Source organism: Toxotes jaculatrix, chromosome 5 (assembly GCF_017976425.1).
Source record: "Toxotes jaculatrix isolate fToxJac2 chromosome 5, fToxJac2.pri, whole genome shotgun sequence".
Lineage (NCBI taxonomy): Eukaryota > Metazoa > Chordata > Actinopteri > Toxotidae > Toxotes > Toxotes jaculatrix.
In genome coordinates, this window is record NC_054398.1 from 11,340,589 (window position 1) to 11,363,062 (window position 22,474).

The window sequence follows — 22,474 nt, forward strand, 5'->3', positions numbered from 1 at the left end:
GCTTATAGGCTGTACTCAACTGCTGTATACATCAACTATTATATCATGTCTAGCTTTGTTGTTTTCCATTAAACTCAAATAAATTAGTCGTTATTTACTCTCTCAATACTTTACAATAACTCTGGTTGACTATGACACAATTAGTCAACTGATTTAATTACTTTATGAATTTAAATTGTTAATGTATATGTACATAAATATGTTTTCTGACCTTTATTAGATCGTTTTTTTATTTGATTAACTGGAACAATAATCAGCAGTTTAATCAATAATGCCAATGTTGCAGCCATAGATTATATCCTCTGTTGTTTGTGGAAGCCATTTTCATTGTTTGTTGGATTGCCTGAAACTTAACCTCCATTATGCTTTCATCTCTCACTCTCCGTCCAGAGTGTAGCCCCGGCTTCTCCCTCTTCCTCCAGGGTTGTGTGAAGTTGTGTCCGCCTAGCTTCACTTCGGGGCCGCAGCTCCTCAATCTCTCCCTGGAGAACTGGGTGGACTTGTCCTCGGTCCAAGCCTGCCTGCCCTGCCACCCCGCCTGCCTCACCTGCTCTGGCACTGGACCTACAGACTGCCTGTCCTGCCCGCCTCACAGCCACCTGGTGCTCACCTCCTGCCTGCACCAAAACCAGGTCCAGCGCAATTCCCCTCAAGCTGGGAGACTCAAAGGCGACGGAGCCCAGCCAGACGGGGAGATCCCAGCTGCAGTAGAGGACAACAGTGGGGAAGGTGAGGAACCCCCGGGGCTCAGCGTAGCTCCGTCCACCCAGCTGCCTGCCGTCATGGCCGTGCTCAGCTGTGCCTTCATCCTGGCTGCCTTCGCCGGGGTCTTCCTCTTGCTGCAGATGCGCTCAACTGGCACTTCTTTGGGCTGGAGGACCAAACTGCCCTCTGTGCATTCAGAGACGAGGGGGGTGAGGTTGGGCTTTGGTTTTGGCTTCGGCCAAGGACAGGAGAAGAAGACACGGATATGCTACAAGGGGATCCCCACTGTGTGGGGGGATGAGGACATGATCGCCTACGAGTCTGAATCAGACAGCGAGGAGGTGGATGGTCACAGTGAGAGGACAGCTTTTATCAAGACGCAGAGCTCGATCTAGCTGAACCTGCACCTGCTGCTGTGGTGTCTGACGCCACGGTATCCTGGGTGTCGTCAGAATTTAGACCTGATCGTATGGAGGTTCAGACAAAAACAGAACACTGGCCTTACTGTCCCATCAGCACCCCATCCAAATGCATTAAAGAGTCAGTCATTTGTTTTTCCTGTCTTTATTTAAATTTCTTATTTCATTAATATTTTGTTGTCAGATGTATTACTCAATTATTTCACAGAATTTTAATTTAAATACCATAATTTACCATAGTTTGTCCAGTTTATTAAAACTGTTTTATGGTTCACTTCCACTACTTAAAGCCGGAAGATGGCAAGAGATAGATATTAAAAAGAATTGTCAAGTCAGAGCAGCAGGGGCTAAGACATTCTGAGAAGTAAAGGTAAAGTCCCAAAAACAAAGAATCCTATATTTCCCATAATTCAGCTCAATTGTATCTTTCATTAGATCCCTCCACCTCACCTGGAAAATCCCCATTTCCCTCAAACTCCACACTCCATGTTTGAAAGTAATAGTCTGAAAGCTCAAGTCTAATTTGTTTGCACAGGCTGAGGAGTAATCCCTGCAACAAGTACACTAAAGTTTAAAATGGGTGGAATGCTTCTTTAAACTTTATCAACTGTGCCTCTGCCTCTTGTCGTCCACACCAAACACCTGACCATCAGAGCGTTAATAAATTAGCTTATCAGATCTGTGGTAGACTGTGGGCCAGAGGTTGTGAAGTTGACGCAGTGTTTCATTAATAGTAAGAAAACTTTAAATTGAATATTCCGGCAGCGTACTGGGACAGCATAATAAAACATCCCTCAGGCTGTTTGATAAGCAGGAAACTGTGGAGGATGCTGTTTTCAATCAAGCCACGGAGGGAACTGCCACCGAAGCACAGACACATACCAGATACATCAGTCAAAGAAATCTTATTGAGTTGTAGCAGAGTAACACTGTTCTTGAGTGAAATAAAAAAAATAAAAAGGAAAAACACTTGGCTGACCTTTACGACGTGTTTCTACTTGGTTGCCGCTGGTAAGAAATAAGATGATTTTCTCTTCATTCTCCCTACAGAGCATATATTGATTTTGGGGCTTCTCTCACAGAACGTCTTCATCAGGGTAAAGCTCTTTCCCTTTCTATTGTGAGCACCACACACCGAAAGACAAACAATATGCTTTATTTCCCATCTATAACAGTGTAGACTTACAGCTACATAAGCTGAATCAAAAGGCCAGAATGGCGAACAATGGTGATTTTAAAAAAAAGATATCTTGTATGGCATTTTTCTATGTTTGTTTTATATCCTTTTTTTATTTAACTTGACAACAGATGTTAATATTGTGGAGATCAGTTTCACACTGAAATAAAATGACTTTGGCTGTTGCATAGATATACTGTTTGTATCTCTGCTGCCAGATTTTCAAACTTTCAGGGGGGGTTTTGTGCATCTTAAATTCAGCCCCTGACACATAAACACCACCCATGAGAGCAGATGGTTCATCACTTCTTTATGGCCGTGTATCATTGTTGCAAGTGTTTTCCCTCACTCCGGGGCTTTGAGCTCTCACACGGTGCCAGCATCCTCTCTTCTCCCTGCTATCCAGCTGCAGTGAGTTCTCTCAAGCCTCAATATGGCGGGGGGGGGGGGGCTTAAAAGTTTAAATTAATATAAATGGAAAAGGTTTGTATGCGTGCGAGGGAAAACAATGTCGGAAGCAGCTTTGTTCATTAGCAGCTTTTCTCTGTAACACCCTCTACAGAGGCCGGTAACTGGGTTCATGGGTGAAGGTACATTCATTTTGTGGCCCATAATTAGATCTGCAGGGAAAACTCACTGTACAATTCAGTGCCCCTCGGATTCATCACGCTTTGCATTATAAATAGTGCATATGTGAAAGTAAATGTGTGAATTGGCTCATGTAGCTGAAAGTGGAGTGGAGTTTGAAAGCCTGTTATCTCCTCATTCACACCTTCATTACATGTCTGTGAGCTGCGTATTGGTTTTCATGTCTTTTTTCTTTCTTTCTATTTTTTTCCCTCTATGCCCTTTAGCTTGTATTAATTAGCTGTCATGTACTGTTCTGTGCTGCCTGCTAACCAGGCTTGGCAACAAGAAATATTAGATTAATTAAAACAGCACCAACAAATCAGCTCCCCATTAGATGAGTTCACATCCACATCAACCGGACACCGAGGTTCAAATCTCATTATTCCAGCGGGTCAGACGATATTTGTGCTGAATCTGATGCTGGGAGAAAGCAGATGGTCGGCTATCTCTCCCTGAGAGCACGAAAAAAGAGAGGTTGAGAATCACACTTGGCACCAGCCACGGTCCGGAGTAAAAAAAAAAAGAAAAATGCGGAGGCTGAGCGTCCCCGGGATGCCTCCACGGGGGGAGTTGTAGGTTTCAGCAGTGAGGATCACTTCCGCGTTCAAAAAGCTGCAGTTCCCCGGCTGCCGCTGGAGGCTGGCTCCAGAAGTGAGCAATTCTCCACTGAACCCCATGTTAAAATAGCCAACTTTACAGCCTAAAAAAACATTTACAGCCTGGTACATTTTTTGTTTTCGGTCTCTATTGACAGTTTCCATCTCCGTGAACACTGTGGGGGGTGACTTTGTTTGTACCACAACCGTTTTAGTGTTATTTAGGCTTAAAATTCTTTCATAAATTAGTTCGTGGTTACGTTGAGTGACAGCCCCATAGACAGGCACTGGCAGTTAGCTCTTTGCTAAAGCATCGGCTGGGCTAGGCAGCTACATCCAGAGGCCTCCGGCTACCTCTAACCGTTGACAGGGGCTGCAGTGTCCGTGTTTGTTTGCCAGTGTTCGGTTAGGTTTTTGTGACAATATGGCTTGTGTGGACTCTACCGACCATCGAAGGAGTCTGTGTTGCAGTTTTTTTCGGTAAGTAAATTTCTCACTATTTTATCTGGATGTCTGCACTAATTAGCATGTATTAGCATATTTTGCCGCTGGCTGATGACTTAATTGCCGATTTATGGTCGCTGCTGATACAGATTGAGGACCGGAGCAGCTAATGTTAGGAACGCTGTTGCGGTGTGTTCCGTGCTCAAACGAGTCCGTTTATTGCGGCAATACTAGGCCACAATTTTATTTCGTCTCATTTTTCTGTTTCAAAAGTCCGACATTGCATGGACAGAGCAGCTCCGTCAGTAAGCGGCTGCTGTTGTTAGTGTGCTGCGGTTACACGGGGTCGAGCTAGTGGGGTCGGACTCGGGGACTGCCATGTGGTGGATGTAGCTGCGTGTAGCTGCCGCTTAGCTTGTTAGCCTAGCTGATTAGCCGATTAGCCTTAGGCTAGCTCGGTTGCTCCGAGCTAAGTGGCCGGGTTCTTGTCCGGCTGACCCATAGAGTAACCGCCTCTTCGCCAAATATGGAAAGTACACTCCCACTAAAATCCAAGATGGCGCAGCTCAAATACCCATGGTTTGGTCACAAAACCGACTCGGGTGCTACGTCCATGTCTTATACAGTCTATGGGTGCCTCCGCAGGCATCACCCCCCCCGTCATCCCCACAATTCCTCCACACATGCAGTGTGATACAGTGATCGCTCTCAGGCCTCAGGCCCCTGCCACCACCACACTTTTTTTTTTTTTACTCCCCTCTTTTCCGTGTCCGTGATCTATTTTTATGAAGCGTGAACAAAGCTCCTGCTCAACTCTTGTCACAAAAAACCTCGACATCTTCGCCTCACAGACGAGTAATAAGCACTGGTGAAAACTTGCTTCTTGCTGCTAACGACACGAGATGAAAACCCAGCTCAGGTTAATGTCAGATTGTCTCCTCCACAGCATCTTCCCAAGTAGGAAACCAACCACGGACGAGTGGAGCATTGGACAGTCTGAAAGGGCTGATATGTCTTACCACTTAGCAGAGAGTGACAGTGTCTGTAGGCTGGACTGAACTGCTCACACTGACTCAACGTTGCCCCCTACAGACACAGAGTTAATCAAGCTCTTCGCTGATGAGCACGAAAAAAAAACACACCAGATACTCCCAAGTGCATTAAGAAGGCTGAGGTAATTAAATTAATTTCAGATAAAGACACACCTTGTGTTTTGATTTTTATTCACTCCCCATCTCTTCTGCAGTTCTACTGCAGCTTTAATCCATCATGAATAAACAAATACAGAAGAGACTTTGCCGTCATATATTACCTCTGAACAAACGAAAACAGCGCTACAACAGATATTACATCTTTAAAAAAAAAAAAAAAGAAAGAAATAGACATTTATATAGAGACTCAGACGCACAGCGAAACAGCAGGAGAGAAGGTTATGATAAGGTTATAAGACAACAGGAGAAAGTGCGAGTCGAGATGCAGTGAAGTCTGGTCTGACAGAAATGTTAACTCGAGCAGTGTGGGGGGGCTCTGCAGTGCTCACAGTGAGGGGGGCAGGATGTATTGAACCATGTGGCAGACCAGACATCAAGCCAGAGGAGGAGAGCTACAAAGCTGCAGGCCTCCCGTGGAAAATGAAGAAGATGACCGGGTAAAGCGATGGGACACAGTGGGGAAGGGTGAGATGGCGGCACAGTACAAAGAGTGACACAGGTGGGCTGTGAGAAATGTCCAGCCTCAGCTTTGGACACAGATGACAATATCCTCCACGGCTACTGCTGTGGAGGCAGAGACGCACCAGACAAGGCTAAGTGTACTGGAGACAGCCTCGGAATAAGAAGCACTGTGGAGCTGAAATTTATTCCCAAAAAAAGGAAAAAAAAATCCAATCAAACTTATTTTTAAAGGGCCAGTTCACAAAAAGGGCACATAGAAAAACCAAAAAAACAATTTCTTTCTTTCCACTACTGGAATGATGCAGCCATGCAGACAATTCTGAGGTTTTGAGAAATCCATGTCTGAAACACGAATATTTGTAAAATATATATATATATATATATATATATATATATATATTTAATGTATTTTTACATTTTTCTCAGAAACTTTTACTACTCAGAACTTGTACTCCGAACACCCTGCAAAGACAATCAACCAGCTACTTCAGAATGACACTGGCAGTTACGGATTTGAAATAGGAAGCAAAATATTTCTCCCAAAAATATTTTTAAATTTCATCCTCGGGCCATTTCACCACAATTAATTTTGTGCAGCTTTGAGACGCTCCTTCAGTTTCTTAAGTGTATTGCATTGTCCTCTTTGTTTTGAAAATCCTTAATTTGGTCTCTGTTCCAGCGTGAATACACCACATACTCAAAACCTGCTTAGAGTTAGTGTGAGGTATGTATGTGGGACACTGCACTTCTTCCTGAGAAGAAAGTAGTCGCAGTGAAATCTCTTCACAGCGAGGTCTGTGGATTATTCAGAGTGACAGGGACACTTTTTCTGGAAATACTAGTCGCTGTCACATTTTTTTTTTAAAAATGAAATTAAATGAAAAAAGAATTTTCAATCCATTGAGCAAAAAATATGAAATTCCATTCTCTTTGTATTGTGGTGGGAGAAACAGTGACAGATATTGTGTTCAAATGATCAAAAGAAAATTAAACCAACCACAATTTCACAGATCATTTCATTCACAGTCGTGTCTTTCCTGACATTTTGAAGACTGAAAAATTAATTATGAAAATAATCATTAATAAACAAATTTCTCAAAACCAAAACTACCTGTATGAGCAGATATCGCATGAGATTTTGCAATTTGGTTGAACTGGCCCTTTACTTTAAGTCTAGTACTTCAAGATAAAGCCTCCTTTTTTTTTTCTGCTATGATGTGACCCACTGCTCGACACGGACACCCAGACTCATCAATGATGCCTAACATTAGTATGAATAGTCCCTGATAGTGTACACCCATCCCTCCCAAAAGAAAAAAAAAAAACAAATAGTCACGTCAGCATACTCTGCAGACACACATACTGATATATCTGCATTGTGGTATATATGAGGTATAGCACAGGAATGACAGACAGGGGCTTTGAAACGCACAGACCTTCTATAGTTTTCTCACCAGCGAAGAGGAAGCTCAGGGAGGGGAAAGAAAGAAGAGAGGGAAAGAAGGTCTGTGGACTATCTACAAGCAAAAAACAGCGGACAGAAGGTAAACAGTCATCCGATATGATTAATGATCACATAGTTATCGCGCAGTGGCCGACGTGGAACTCTTGGACTCAGACGTACGAAAGCTTAAAGAGCCGCAGCTCGGGTCTCCTGGCAAGCTGAGATGGAGAGACCACACATTCTCTTTGCTGCATTCGAGTCTGTCGGCAAAAAGAACAATTTAACTGCAGTCAACCTTAGATTCACAGATACAAAAAAAAAAAACCCCAAAAAAAAACCCCAAAACCCAATGTGATGTGTCTTCTTCACTGCGAACATAAAGAAAATAATAATAATTAAAGACCCATACACCAAATAAAGCTTTGTAAATTGCACTCTTGATGTGGCACAAGTTCCACCCCCACCCCTCGTCATTTGGGATATTTACATTCAGCAGTTCAGTCCAGGATGGAGCAAAAATAGAAAAAAACAGAGTTCTTACAAAGCAGAACCAAATGAGATTTCATTTTCGATTGCAGAGATGAACAGACACCGGGTCTTATCTGTCGAGCGAATTCTGGCAGTCTCGGTTGTTTTGGAACAGCTGCGAGTTCACCGGGGTCTTGCTGCTCTCTGAGACATCCACAGTAACAGCTATCGCCTGCCCCCTGCTGTGCAGTCAGTCCTGTTACAGTGGACCCTACCTCTCCGAGCTGTGTTGTTTGCGGTTCTGCTTGTCAAAACAGGGAGACCCAGACCCCTCTGTTGCCAGTCTGTGGCCCGGCGTGGGCCTGGTTCTCGGTCCAAGGAGTCTGCTGGGTTTTTTTTTTTTTCTTTTTTTATTGCCTCGTTTAGTCCGGACGGATGTTAGCGAATTTTGAGCTTGAAGGTGGAGATCTCCATGGGATCCAGACTGATGGTGGAGTCATTGGCCAGAGGTGTGCTCGAGTGCATCAGGGTCAGGGACATGGGCTGGAGCAGCTGCAGGTCCAGGTTTTTGAACAGTCCTGATATGCTCAACTGCAGAGGAAGAGAAGGGAAGGAAGGACATTAGAAAGTAAAAGAAGCCATAAAACAATTCAAAAATATTCCTCTACTAGTAAAAGTCCTGCACTCAAAAGTTTCACTTGAGTGAAAGTACATTAGTTTTGGACTTAAAGTTTCAATAATAAAAGTACTCCTCCTAAAAACGGGCCCTGTGAGAATTATATTATCAAATTACCATTCAATTATTACATATAGGTGCATTAACATTTAAGCTGTACTTTAATGTTGCAGATGGTCGAAGTGGAACTAATTTTAGCTGCTTTACATACTGCGGTGGTTTAATCTGATACCATGCATTATATTTTATAAACTGGACATATGTCTAGTATGTGAATCTTAATCTGAAAATTAATAAACATCATTGTCTAAATGTAGTGAAGTAAAATCTACAACTGTTCCTTATTAAATGTAGAAGAGTAGAAGTATAAAATAGCATTGAACAGAAATATTTAAGTACTGAACTAAAGTTTAAGTATATGATGTATTTTTTCCACTAACGAACAAAACTTTTTTGGTGTTTGCTTTTGTTTTAGTGCAAGTGTGTGTGTGTGTGTGTGTTTCTACCCTTACCTGTCCCTGTGTGGTGGTGCAGTTGAAACCCAGGTTCTGAGCCTCAAAGCCACAGTCCAGCGCCAGACGGTGAAGAATCAAGGCTGTGTACGGAGATGGAGAGTTGGGGTCCTGCTGCTCACACACAAACACACACACATATGTTGAGTCAACACATAAAATACCTAAAGCCAAAATTAACATGCATATTGTTGTTTCTGTCTTGTCACCTGGCTCTGGATGCTGCGCAGGTTCAGCAGGTGGAAGTCGCAGGGAAGGATGGACTTGAGAGGCGCGAAGGTCTGCAGAGGAGGGATGCCGCGTCTTTTGGGCAGGACGGGCAGCGCCAAGACCTCGTGGTTCAGGATGGCGTTGGTCATGTGACTGAGTACAGACGGGAAGCTAGTTGTTGCGCTGTCTGTCATCTGGAGGGAGGGGCGGAGACAGATTAAAACCACGGTGGCTGAGTGACAGTGTACATGTTAGGACATCAGTGACTCTAAATGCTGTAAAGACCGTTCCTCGTGTCTCAGTACAACCTGAGGAACAGGCTCTAATCAGTTTGTCAGAGTAGGCGGCATGTCTCTAATTCTAGTCCAGACACAGTACTAATCGATCTATATTGGGTTTGTTACAGCAAAACAACCGCGATGTCAAATTTTAATTTATATTTCAAACATGATGTTTGATGTTTGGGGCAGGTCGGAGGAACTTCATCCCAAGTACCATCAGCAGTTTTATCGGAGCTGGATGATAAAACTGCAACCAGTGCCTTCTTTCCTCTGCCAGCGTGTATTCATTTACTTGATAAATGACATCATTTGTAACTTTCAGTGGCGCTGTCGTAAAGACGGACCGCTTTGGCTACGGCTATGAGGTGCAGGGAAGCAAAAGCTAAGAACTGGAGCTACAGAGGAGACTATGATGAGGGCCAACAAGCATCCTCGCTGTTGCCAGGGCAACGTTACCTCTTGAACTCCGTCAGTCAAGAATTTGGAGAGGAGAGAACGAAACAAGGAGGAGAGTTTGGCAAAGAAGCCATCATACTGAAGGTAATGGAGTGGAAAAAGGAGAGAATGAAAACAAAATTAGAGAGTGGAGAGGATAACAAAAAGACAGATGGGTTGGTAAATCAGCACTGAAAAAAGGATACGAAGAAAGGTGTTAATGAGCACAGAATAAAGGACAAAACACTGTTACATTCAACAACCTTGCTCAAAGAAAGTCAGAGTCAGATGTGATGTGCTGGAATTTCAAGAGCGCTTGGCCAGCTTCAATAACCGCCTCCGCTGTCATCTTACTGACCTTGTTGCCGGTGGATCTCCTCTCAAGCAGCAGACGGAAGCGGTTGGCCGTCTTCTTGTTGTCCTTCAGGCCCTGGCCCAGTCCACGGTTATCATCCTGCATCAACCGCCGGTCCATGATCACTTCCAGCTGGCCTGAGGAGGAGCAGGGACAACAACCGTGATACAAAAAAACCTGTGTATTGAACTTTCAGACATGAGTCAATGGAGACAAACACTTTGAGCCGTTCGACATTTACAAACGGCCTCAAATTATTCGCATAACTGTGATAAACGGATTATCTCAGTACACAAACGTGAGGATTTGAACTGTTCTGAAAAACCTCTTGAGAGAGAAGAGGAAGCGATGTGTGTGTCAACACAACAAAGAAAAGGAGAGTGCACTTCAGAGATAAATTTCATAAAAGAAAAAGAAATGAAGAGAAATGACATAACGCAACAAAATGCAACAAGATACGGACCACTCTCCAGGCTGCTCACACCCAGTGACTGAGCTGTGTGCAGAGTGAGGCGGTGATGGCTGTCCTGGATGTATGCCTGGCTGGGCATGGGATAGAAGTTAGCCTGCAAGGGAAGCTTTAGGTAGTGGCGGCGAGGCTGTATCTACAAGTGGAGATCAAACAGAGAACCACACAGTATGTCAAACTGGGGTACATATCGCTATATTCTGACAGTACATGAAGAAATATAAGTTATTTTTCTCTGCTGGCTGGGGCAGGACTGACCTGGAAACCATTGAGGTCTGTGAAGAAGACGTCTCCACTCTGGATGTCAGTGACCAGTCGCATGGCCAGCTCCTTATTGGTCTGATCTCTGATGTCCACCATGGTGGTGATGTCTATAGAGAACCCATCCACCCCTCAAAAACACAAAACATTCAGAATTAAACTTAGGGGAGAAAACGGAAAAATGTGATCTGCAAATGTGGGCCCAATGCTACTTAAAATAGTTTGCTCAATGTGAAAGACAAAGGCAGCGACATTGTCAGATGACAGGGGGAAAAAAAAAACCCAATTGAATTAGGACCTGTCATTTAGAACATAAAAAGCTTCACCAAAAGCCATCTGAGTCCATTCTGCAGTTTTGTGTGTGTGTTTATTACCTGGCACGTTGTGGATGCGGATGGTCTGCTGAAAATGCTGGTAGTGTGCCACCACCTCGGAGAAGAGCGGCCCCTCCACAACACGCACCACAGGGGGCTCTTTCTGGTTGTAGGGCTGGAAGCAGGAGGAGAGAGAAAGCAGAATCGTGAGCAGATTGAGTGCTAAAAATGGAAGAGGAAGAATGACAGAGATAGAAACAGAAGGAGCCTCCAACAAGTTATACGATACAGAAAGGCAACTACTCCTCTACACTCCTGTGAACCGTGTCATCTTAAAAATCAAGAAAAGATGAAGCGGCACCGCCTTCTTGCCCCGAGCTCCCCAGCACAATACAATGACACAATACACAAGGGAGACTCTCTCAAAGCCTTCTGAGAGGTAAGTAAACATGTGAGGTATAGCAACTGAGAGAATACCTTTGCTTTTCCATCGGGTAGGAAGAGGTAAGCTCCACTTTTGTCTTTAGAGGGGCGAGTGCCATAGACCACGAACTGCATCTGAACTTTCACTTCCCGAGGATCGTCTTTGCGCTTAATACTCTGCAGATGAAAAAGCCATACAGAAGAAGGGAGAAGAATTAAAAAAAAAAAAAAAAACAGAGATGAAACGATTTTTGAGTAGCAACAAGACATGCCATGTTCACTTTGATCAAACAGCCCCAGTTTACTTGGAAGTGAAGCTCATGTTTTTTTTCCTCCAAAAGATCAAAGTTAAAAAACGGAAGAGCAAACCCTAAATTTAGATAAGAGGTCAACTAATAAGAGCAGATAAAGCACGAACCTCCAGCAGGCCGGTGGTTCCAGAGAAGCCGAGGGTGAGGGACTGACTGCTGATGTAGAAGGTCTGAGGGTCGGACTGCTGGGAGCGGACAGGGAGCGGGTCGGCGCCCCGGGCAGTGAGGCCCCGCCCAGACAGCCTGAGCAGGGTGTCGGAGCGAAGCGTCATCGGCGAATCCGGAGAGTCGTAAAGATGGAAAACGGCCAGACCCAGAGCCGGCAGACGAACCATGAATGTTGCCTGGACAAACGTTGGAAGAATGGTCGGATATGTATAAATTACAGCAGCTGTATGCACCAGAATGTATATATAATTGCAAAAAGCTGGTAATTTACGACATTGGCTTCATTTTCCTTGTTAATCGGAAAAAGGAGTGTTGACCACAAGGCATTCATTAAAAGTTAAAAGCGTTTACACATTAGCAACAGCGTGCAGTAATTAAAATATGATGAAAGATGAGACTTTGTATTTCTCTTACATTTAAATTCATTACTTTCAGTGGGTGGAAGGGATTTTATTCGTGCCAAATAAATTAATCTACAGAGCTGCAGTGAAGCAAATGGGATGTTTTTACTACTGTAGATTTAATATATGATTTGAGCTGACTGATTGGTTGTGGAGGTTTTTCTTGTGTGATTGTTTCTTAGTTTGTTTTTTGAGAGCTGGCTTGCAAGTAGACATCGAAAGACAGAGGAAAACATGCACTCATATCTCTGAGGCTGTCTTTTCCTGTGCTTTTCTACCTTGAGTGCACACACACTCACACAGATAGCAATTTGTTTTTTATTGTTGGGCTCAAGGACACTTGGACATGAGGAGTGGGGACTCAATCCACCAACCTTGAAACTCTCTCTGCCGCCTGAACTACGGCCACCCTGATTCTACTGCTCAACATTTTGAGTCTTGAAAGCTCAAAATTTAAAATAATTTAAAATAAAATGGTCATAACTGTGTTAGTTGTGTTTTGGTTTTTTTATACAAATATTGAATAGTAAAGCTTAATTCACTAGGCAAGATACACTTTGCATATTTGGCTGCAACCTGAAGTGATTCAATAGACCTCAAGCCCGTGTTCTTTATCCAACTTACGGTGAGCACGTAACTATAATGACTTTGTGTTAAGATATGAGCGCTGTCAAAATGCTTGAGAGCACAGCAGTGCTGTGGCTGAACAGATACAGTGTAGACACTGATGGAGGACCTGCTGCAGACACTGCTGCTGTGCATGTGATGTGCCAATTTCACTCAGCGGAAACCAGCGGTGCCTAATGAATTTGGTATCTTACCTCAAATACCTCTGCACTCATTTGAGTAGCAGAGCTCCACTGAGCGCTCAGCTGCACAGGCAGGGTCTGCCCGTCCTCGGTAAGCACCCGCACCCTGACCGTGTTGACCAACACAGTCACCACACACAGCCGCTCCTGCTCGATGGGGTTGAACAGAACCAGGTACCTGGCAGGGAGAAGGGAAAAGCAATCCTAAGCACATGATGGAGGAGAAGTGACGGAGGCAGCGGAGATGAAAGATGTGAGGGGTTGCAGATAATACCTGGGACCTGCTGGGTCCAGCTCAATTAAAGTGCGCTGAGGCAGAGAGTCTTGAGTAGCACGCCGATCGTCCTACAGAAGAAAAATGTAACACAGGACACACACTGAATACTCAACAAGGACCAAATATGCAGGTTTTTTAAAAAAAAATTATTATACGGTGACAGAAGTGTCACACCGCCATTCCTCTTACCGTCTCCAGGAAGGGCTCTGTCTGGTAAAAGCGATAAAACTCTTTGTTCTTCATCAGGAGGAAATGAGCAGCATTGATGATCACTCTCTTCAGACCGATGAGTGAACGCAGTAATCTAGGGAGGAGGAAGAATCAATGACTTACTGCAGCGGTCAAAGCAGATTTTTCAATACTTTTGCTTCAAAGTATTGAACAGGAAAGAATCAAATAGGATGGAGGATTAGAGAGGGGAAGCCACAGTGTGTCCTTTTTTCACATAAATTTCAACTTAAACTTAAGCTGTCCGATCCATACTGTAATTTCTCTCTAAACCCCAGATCCTTACTTGGTGCCGTAGTCAATGACAACATTCTCCTTCGCAGTGCCAGTGATGGCGTCATGGTGCTGGAAGAGGCCAACGGACCGCCTCGCGTCCACGAGCAGTGCATAGTCTGAGACCGGGTAGCGTCCTTCCATACCCGCATGTCGAGCGTTTGCGACCGCCAGGCTGTAAAGGATCTCTGCCCCCCTGAGGGACATTGACAAACAGTTATCATTAAGCCCTTAAAGCCTTGCATTTATGAAAAAATACATATGTAAATTATAAAAACAGCATAAAAACAATTCCAGTCCTGTGTTTTGAGTTGGACTTTGTTTGAATACAGGACCTTGCAGGTGCAAGTATGTGCTACACCTTGGACACCACACCTGTATTTTATTTGCAATGCAAAATAAGAACGCACTCATATAAGCAGCACCACATGAGCACAGCAGGTTGTGGGTGTCAGTTATTAGCAATGTGCAATTAATCTGCCCCACCTGAGGTGCGACTCGATCACACGGTCCAGGCTCTTGTAAAAGGGCCTAGAGGTGAAATAGCCAGTCCAGTAGTGGTCTTCGCGGTCGGCGTAGGCAAAAAAATCTCCACTCAGCACTGGGTAGTCAGCAGGTCTGGATCCCTGAGCCACTCCGTGTGCTTTGTATAAGGCATTGAAGTAATCTGTGAGAGTCCCAAACTGAGCCTGTAGACAGACATGACACGTTTGGAAAAAAAAAACAAACAAAAAAAACCAAAAGACTTTACTCAAACACAGCAGAACAGAGGAAATAAAAATCTCTCATTATTATGTATGCGCCTTTCATCTTACATGGCATTTTCTAAACCAAACATCGAGTCGTGACAGTTTCTTTGTTCTGTCAGCGAGTTAAAATACCACTGCGTGATTTATTATCACAAGAAAAAGATGTACGCTGAGATACTTGGTGCACCACATGCTGAGATGTATGAAAACAATCAAAAAAACATTATATTTGGCTACACGGTTTGTGACAGTTGACAAATTATTTTCTCACCTGTACATGCATCTCGGGGTGGGAATTCATGTAGTCAAACAGCTTCTGGTAGTTGATGTACTGCTGATCCCACTCCAGGGCCTTGTCGTAGCGGAAGTCATCTCCGAGGGGGACAAGAAGCACCTTGCTGCGGTAGAGTTTGGACTTTTTACGGTACTGATCCAGGAGAAGGTGTGCCCTGGTTGAGAAAAAGGAAGAGAGTGTTAAAAAACAAAAAAAGGAGAGACCAAAAGGACACATTTCTTTACATCCAAGTTCTGCTTTGCAAATGCCAGTTTTCTAGGAAATCACTCTGACCTTGGAAGAAGGAGGATCAAATTAGCGCTAGGGTGTTTTTCCCATCGGCCACTGAAATATGTGCTCTGGAAAGTGTTTAGGTCCTTTAAAAGCTGCTTAATGTGACTGCAAGACTATCTGCAGTCTGTGTCTGTCACCCTCCGTTCTTCCACCCTCGCTGGCTGTTGTTACTGGCGCGAGTTCAAGTGTAGTTTATTTGTCGGGAAAGCCGTACAGAAAACACTGAGAGTTGCGACAGCGGTGACCAAACTGCTGTGAGTGTATGTGTGTGCAGCTGGAGCCAAGCTGAACATAAACATGTAACAAACAAAAAGTTCCTTTTAGGATAAACTGAATTTGGTTATTTAAGACCAGATCGAGATCTGTCAGTGGAGCTGTGTATATTGTTCAGTTATTAATTCACACTAAGTACTTGGCAATTCTAATATTTGCAGTGGAGCAGCTTACTTACAGTATCATTTAATAACTCTAATATACTCAAATACCAATTTACTGTCACTAAGCAAATTAAGGCTGATATATCAGCCCAGTCGATATGTTGTTCTAGCTATAACAGATGTCCTGAAATTTGTGAGGATAAGACCTGCAGTACCAACTTCCACCCTCCACCCTTTCCCAGAGTAAAGGATAACCAACCCCCCACATGCCTCACCTCTCTGCTACGTTGGCTTCCACCACTGTTTTCGGTGGCACTTTCCATGGACAGTTTATCCGACCACCCGGTAACCTCTTGAAGTCAAACTGGCAGCAGATTTTCGGATCGGGCCCACAGGTGTGAGGCACGTCGTAGCTGTAGAACGGCATCATGTGGCAAAAGATGTCCGTGCTTGATCCAGTGTCTGTCAAAGAAGTAAAGTTTTATATATATGGGTTTGACAGACATTCATTGTTGATCTTAGCTTCAAAACACCAGAATGAAATACACTGATAAGGAATGTTCTGCCCTATCTTAGGGTGATAGTTATGATCAAAGACATACCAGTGCTCAAAAACCTGTAAGCAATTTAATTTCATACCTACAGCGTTGTCTAAGGAGCTAAAGGCTAAAAGTAAATGACATTTTGTTACAAAATGAATCCTCAAAAGACCTGACTATCACAAATTGATTATATCTAACAGTGTAATGTCTGAGGTTTTTTCCCCATTATCAACAAATGAACAGTAAATCACCACCAGACATCGCATTCATCAAGAAATAATAATGACAGCAGCTCCTCTGAAGCTATTACGCACTGGTTGTCCTTCCAAATTTTCCTCCTCTTTCAAAAGGCCATGACAAGTGGAATGACTCATTCTGCATTGAGCTTAACAGACATGAGCACATGAATCAGACGACATCGGTGACAACGGTCCACTCACCCCAGGCCTGCCTCCACATAAACTCCAGGCTGCGGGTGGAGGCAAAGTGCTTTTTGATGGAGTAGTGAATCCTCTGAATGAGCATGCTGGTCACGTTGGCCTTCTTCAGCAAATAGGGCATGGTAGCGCTGTGACCAAAAGGGTCCACCGCCCACCCACTGCAAGGAGTTATACCTATGACAGCGAGGAGGAAGCAAGTATTTCAGCTTTATATTCAGATAAAAGGAAGGAATGCATCTTTCAGGAAATCATTCTCCTCAGCAGGAAGCGCTGAAAGCAGCACAAAGTATTTTATCACCCACTGAGTGAGAGGCTACACCTGCTGCAAGCAGGATGACAAGCTCAGCTTTCACTATCAAACACCGAGAGGAGCGGGAACAAGTTTAGACTTAAATGTAGTGAAGTGAAGAGTTAGAGTGAAGTCAAAAGTCCTAAAAATTTCCCAGACAGGAAGAAGCTTCTTCAGGATTTAAACGTCGCTCTCCTAAATGTAAACAAAGAAGAATCACTTCTGAAGTAATTGTGTACCCAGATTTCTCTCCAGCCACTGATGCCCTTCGATGAGCTGGTCTATCATGGCAAAGTAGTGAGCGCTGGCTTCATCTGTCATCACCCAGCCTCCTGTGACAATCTCTAGCTGCCCTCCAAGGATCAGTCTGTTGAAGAGAGAGGATTAAGGAACCAAGGTGAGGATAATCTAGCCCTAAAGAGGGAGAGTCACATTAACCAGATAACAAGCTATTTTTAGAGCATCCACAGTCTGCCAGCAGAGGCTAGGCATTGTGTAAAATACTGTACTGAAGATGCTGGTGGGCATTGAAGAAATCTCAATTAATTGTCAGACTGTGGAGGGTAAATTCAAAGGAAAAACTGTGCTTAACCAAGCTGTGACTCACTTGCGTACAGCCTCCTGTTTGTGTATGTCTGCGGTCTCCCACCATTTGGAGAAGAAAGAAATCTCAGACCAGATGAACTTCCGGCGAGGATCCTCAGCCAACTTGACGACCATGTTGTTTAAAATATGCTGCGTCTGGTCTGTGAAGTACTTGTCAAAAGTCTTGACCCAACCTAACAAGGCAAGAAGATACATTTCAACAAAAATCTGCACAACAGTTGGCCAGCGGACTGTCCACTACAAACTGTACTGACAAAGAAAGGAAAAAAAAAAAAAAACAGAACTCTACTCGCCCCCTCGTCCCCTTCATTTCTCTGGCTGATACAGAGACAAGAAGGCAGGGCAGGTAAAGAGACTCAACTCTGTGGAAAAAAGTGCTGCAACAGATCAAAAATAAAACTCATATTTTATTCAAGCAGAGCTGTTGCCCTCTGAATGCTATTTAGCAGAGTGGTCTCAAAGAAAGTGACTAAAAAGCACTTTCCATGCACTTCTAGTGTGCAACCGTGCAGAGCATCACAGCCTATAAATATCCTGCTGAATACTTATCTCACTTATTGTGGGCTTGTATGTTTTAAAGAGAACAAAGTACAACATTATTCTGGACTTATGCAGAATCATAATCAGTGTCTTTCGGGGATTGATGCTAGTTTTTTTCCTGCAACCTTTTTAACATTGTGTTGCTCATTGTTTGACCTGCTTACTCCTGTTTGACTAAAACCCCTAAAATCCCTTCTTTGCATTAAGAGAAATGAGCTTGTTACCAGGAGACCTGCTTTCACGTGTCTTCAGTGTGAGCTGACAATATGATTTCTGGTTACAGAACCTATAAACATCGGACACTGCTGACTACAAAAATACTTCCAAAAAGAAAAAACTGCAGCACAGTTGAATCAAATTTAACTCCAAATGAGGTCTATTCCCACTGTTGATGGGCAAAACTTGCAGGTCTCTACCGCCTGTCAGCATATCAATACCTGTCAAGTAAGCAAGCGTGTGGCAGGCTAGTAAACAAATTTAATGGAAATGTCAGTCTAAAATAAAATCGGAGCCAATCCCACCTATAAATAGCCACAGTTCTCCCAGGGCCAATATCTTTCTAATTCCATTGTTTGTGGCTAAGCCGTCAATCATGTCAGAATTATGCTAATAATAATGAGTACGAATGAATGTAATTTTGAATGATTTCTTCACCCCTATCACTACTCCCACTCAGGTAAGGCCTCACAGTAGTTGGTTTGTCTCTTTCTATACAAACAAGGCACCAGTTTTTTAAGCTCTTGAGTAAAAATTTTTACACACACTTTAGGCTGTGTTTCAACAAAACTGTTTGATCCGACGGACTTTCAAACTAGCACTGAGACATGTTCAACATTCAACTAAAGTTTCGCTGCGTGTGTAACGCCCTCACAACTCACCTGGATCATTGTGAGAGTGAGGGATGACAAACACTTGGAGTGGTTCATTGTCCCACTCATCAGGCTCATAAGTAATGTCAAAGCCCTGTTTCCATACGCCACCATCGGGGTTGTCAAACTTCAGGAGAGAGTACACATCCAGCATCTGAAATGAAACACAAACTCAATCATTTGTTTGCTAGTAAGAGCTTAAAATAAGCATGAAGTAACACCTACACTAGCTTTGGTTACTAAGCACTTCAGCTGAGGGAAACACTAGAAGTACAGGTAGTGCACCTGAACGTCCACTTGGCCACGGCTGCCTACAGCAAACTGGCAATCCTGGGGTTTGACGGCGAGGAAAGTGGGGCGCCCATCAAATGGTAGGATCCAGGAACCATTGGCACTTCTGAATGGCAGGTGGCCGCTGGGAGACACAGCTCCTGTGTCTGTGAGCTCCATCACAGAGTCCTTTATGTGGCTGATGATTTGGTGGTTTTCCTCCAGGAGCTGCTCCAGCTGCTCTATCCGATTCTGCAGGACTGAGATTTGGCTCTAAAACATGCACAAAAAAATAATAAATCACACAGCTGTATTACGTCATAAAACATATTATGTTGATCCAGCCCACATTCTTTTCCCCTGTTACACCGAACAAACTTCAATTTTAAGCCTTGAAATTAGACAGTCTGTCTATAATCTAAAATTCAGCAAAGGTAACAAATGGTAATATATATGCAGTGCATTAAGCGTATGACTGGATGTCACTATTAACATTTGAACATTAAACATTTTCAGACGAGCAACAGCATAAACAAGACATCACAACTAGACATGCAAAAAAAAACAAGTGCCACAAACGTAACTGCAGAAAGAGACTGTCACACGATATATGCACCACAACTACAGCAGTTATTCTTACCCGTGGAAAGTTTCCGCCATTCTGTCGCCTCGCAGGGTCATGTTGGACACGATCCAACATCAGATACAGTGAGAATACAGCCACACAGAATATGGCCCCTCCACACACTGTCACCTGTTTCCTTAGCTTCATCCTCCTCTGGAGCAGACTTCTTTCCGGGGTTTAAATCTGAAAAATGACCTTGACTGATGTGTGTGTTTGTTTTTCCAGCACAGAGGAAAAAAAAAGTCCTTGGGAAAAAAAATGGAATGCAATTCTTCACAGTGCAAAAAAAATTTTTAAAAATAATGGAAAGTAACCAGCTACACCAGTACTAATGGTTCACTTCCACTCCAGCGATTCCTCCAGCCACCACTCACCATACTGAAGACCACAGCAAAGTGGGACAAGTCTGTCAGCTTTGGCCAAACCACAGCCACCGGTGGGCTCCTTCAAAGTAGCCCTTGTGCTCAACCATCCAAACTGACGAGATTGCAGGAAAAGAAAAAAACAAGTGCCACACAGAAGGGGCTTAAACAGGGAGTCTAGTGTCCCTGCAGCATGATGTGTGTCGCTGTGGGCCTGATCGCCTGGTCCAGTCCCCACTCCCACAACAGACTTTAATCCTCCAGTACAGCCGGAGTCCCCTTTTGCTCAGTTGGCCTCCAGTGCCATAACAGTTTGCACACTACGGTATGGCAGTGCAAAGAAATAGGCGGAGAAAAAGACCAACTTGGCTCAGAGCAGCGGCTTTTTAATCAAGTCTCAACTCTGCCCAAAGCAGCTCCAGGAATTAAAATGAGACAAATGTCATTCTTCTCTCAGTGGCATAGTAATTGCATATCTACTGTGGCAGAATGGGCAGTGAGTCTGTCCTTGATCACAAGCGCCAAGTTGAAATCACATCAGAGGGTCTTCTTCAGCTGTGAGAGAAATTTTAGATTAATGGAGCATGCGAAAATACATATTCAGCCTGCCATTTCAAGAATGGGATTGTCTCTGACAAGTGAAGGGGGCTGTGTGGGAGAGTGAGGGATACATTCTTTGATGTGACAAGTAAAGTCAAGGGGGGGGGAGTAGGCTGAGTAGAGTGGCCTGTGTTTCCTCACAGCACTAATAGGTGTTCCTGTTTCCCTCTGTGTGCAAATCCAACACAATCATAATCCGCTCACTTCTCAGGCTGGGGACTATCCTCAGCATTACCACGGAGAGTTGGGATAATAATCTGTCAAGTACGTTTGCTCTGACTGACTGAAAACCAGCCTCAGCGTCAACAGGACGACGATTATTTCTTAGGCCATCTGGGCCAGAGGAAGCAGCACGAAAGGCTTAGTTAGCGGTGGTGCTTGACAGAGATAACTAACGAGTGTACACATGCATTTATGTGACAAACTGTAAATATACAACAGACCCCGAGCTGCCCTCATGATAGCATGTTAGTATCAAGGGAAACTTTTTTTTCAATATGCATAATCTCTTATGTAAACTATCAAATCCCTCTGTAGAGTAGGCTTAGGGTGAGTGACTGAGGGGTGGCACCTCTGTTAAGGTTCAACTTGAATGACTTTTAGACTGCTATCACAGGGCAGCTAGCCACACATCACTGCGCTGCTGCAAACTTACGAGCACTAACAGATCTGCATTTAGACTTTTCCTCTGTAAGTTCAGATACACGACAACTAGTAAACGTATCTAACCAGCTATCCCCTTAGGTACATTAACTGACTGTGTAAAACTTTAACGATCCAGGCTACTTTAACACTAACAGGATATCACGAATACGCTGCTAAATAAGCTAGCGCTAGCTACCAGATGTGCCCGTCAAGTTACCACGTCAACTCGACTGGTTTGCGAGTTAGATCCAAGAGTCAGATGTTGGTTAGTAAGCGCTGGTGTAAGAGTTGTCGCTTGGTGACAGATGTGGGTGAACAGCTGTCACAGCTGTCTGTCTGCACCCGTGAAAATCCCGTCCTGCTCGGCGGATCTCACGTCTAACGTTACAGACGATAGCGAGTATTGGCTTGATAACATTAAAACAATACGTGGCTGATATTTCCTGCTAACCACTCACTTCACATCTAAACCTCGGCTTACATTCAGGTGCGACCTTCGCACCATGTTTCTCTGTGAATAAAATGAAAAAAATCGGACGTTACCCATCAAAAGAGAGTAATCCGGAAGAGTGCAGTGCCCAGCCGTGTGTATGCATTTAGCTCCAGGCTGACAGATTACCACTGAACTAGCAGGTAGCCTAGTAGCTAGCACCACTGAGCTCCTGCAAAGGCTTATGGGAAGAGAAGAGCTGCGCATCAGTCGGTGATTGGCCGGTAGCTTCAGCAGATTTTAAAATAAATGCATCAGCCTTTCGCCTTCAAACGATGAAATGCAATGGGTACATGTGGATGTCTGCAACACAGCATGAGTTTACAAAATGACTGAATGATTATATGTGCGAAAGTAATGACTTCACGTACAAGGCGGCTTCAGTCAGACGGAGTATCTGCCTTGTGTTGAGTTATGAAAAAGATTACAAACAAAAACAAAAATATGAATGCTCATCCAAGCACATACAGTCACTGTCCAGGAGTAGATTCAAACTTTGTAAAGATCCGTTCTCAATGACATTTACAACACGTTGTCACCTAC

At 43.9% G+C, this 22,474-nt stretch overlaps 2 protein-coding genes across 7 annotated transcripts in view; one reads left to right on the forward strand and one right to left on the reverse strand.

Annotated features, from left to right (window-relative positions):
* Positions 1-2,493, forward strand: part of furinb (furin (paired basic amino acid cleaving enzyme) b) — a 70,255-nt gene extending 67,762 nt beyond the window's left edge. For all 4 annotated transcript variants that reach the window (XM_041037966.1, XM_041037969.1, XM_041037967.1 and 1 more), the window contains exon 16: positions 391-2,493. In XM_041037966.1, the coding sequence (XP_040893900.1) occupies positions 391-1,100 (710 nt within the window). In that variant the 3' untranslated portion in view covers positions 1,101-2,493. The remainder of the gene's footprint in view (positions 1-390) is intronic.
* Positions 2,494-5,177: 2,684 nt separating this feature from the next.
* Positions 5,178-22,068, reverse strand: man2a2 (mannosidase, alpha, class 2A, member 2). 3 transcript variants are annotated; one of them, XM_041038189.1, is made up of 24 exons: positions 21,985-22,068; positions 19,850-20,751; positions 19,225-19,482; positions 18,949-19,093; positions 17,532-17,703; positions 17,164-17,291; positions 16,636-16,809; positions 15,929-16,115; positions 14,980-15,157; positions 14,446-14,648; positions 13,973-14,155; positions 13,648-13,762; positions 13,456-13,526; positions 13,194-13,359; positions 11,911-12,147; positions 11,547-11,669; positions 11,130-11,244; positions 10,753-10,886; positions 10,489-10,630; positions 10,029-10,162; positions 9,692-9,769; positions 8,954-9,148; positions 8,745-8,855; positions 5,178-8,147 (listed from the first exon to the last, which is right to left on the reverse strand). In XM_041038189.1, the coding sequence occupies exons 2-24, from the start codon at positions 19,979-19,981 to the stop codon at positions 7,995-7,997; spliced, it is 3,534 nt and encodes a 1,177-aa protein (XP_040894123.1). In that variant the 5' UTR covers positions 19,982-20,751; positions 21,985-22,068; the 3' UTR covers positions 5,178-7,994. The 3 variants fall into 3 exon arrangements, with proteins under 3 accessions (XP_040894123.1, XP_040894122.1, XP_040894121.1); XM_041038188.1 differs by lacking the exons at positions 9,692-9,769; positions 21,985-22,068 and adding an exon at positions 21,065-21,347; XM_041038187.1 differs by lacking the exon at positions 9,692-9,769 and having other exon boundaries at positions 6,781-8,147; positions 8,745-8,858.
* Between the last annotated feature and the right edge of the window lie 406 nt (positions 22,069-22,474).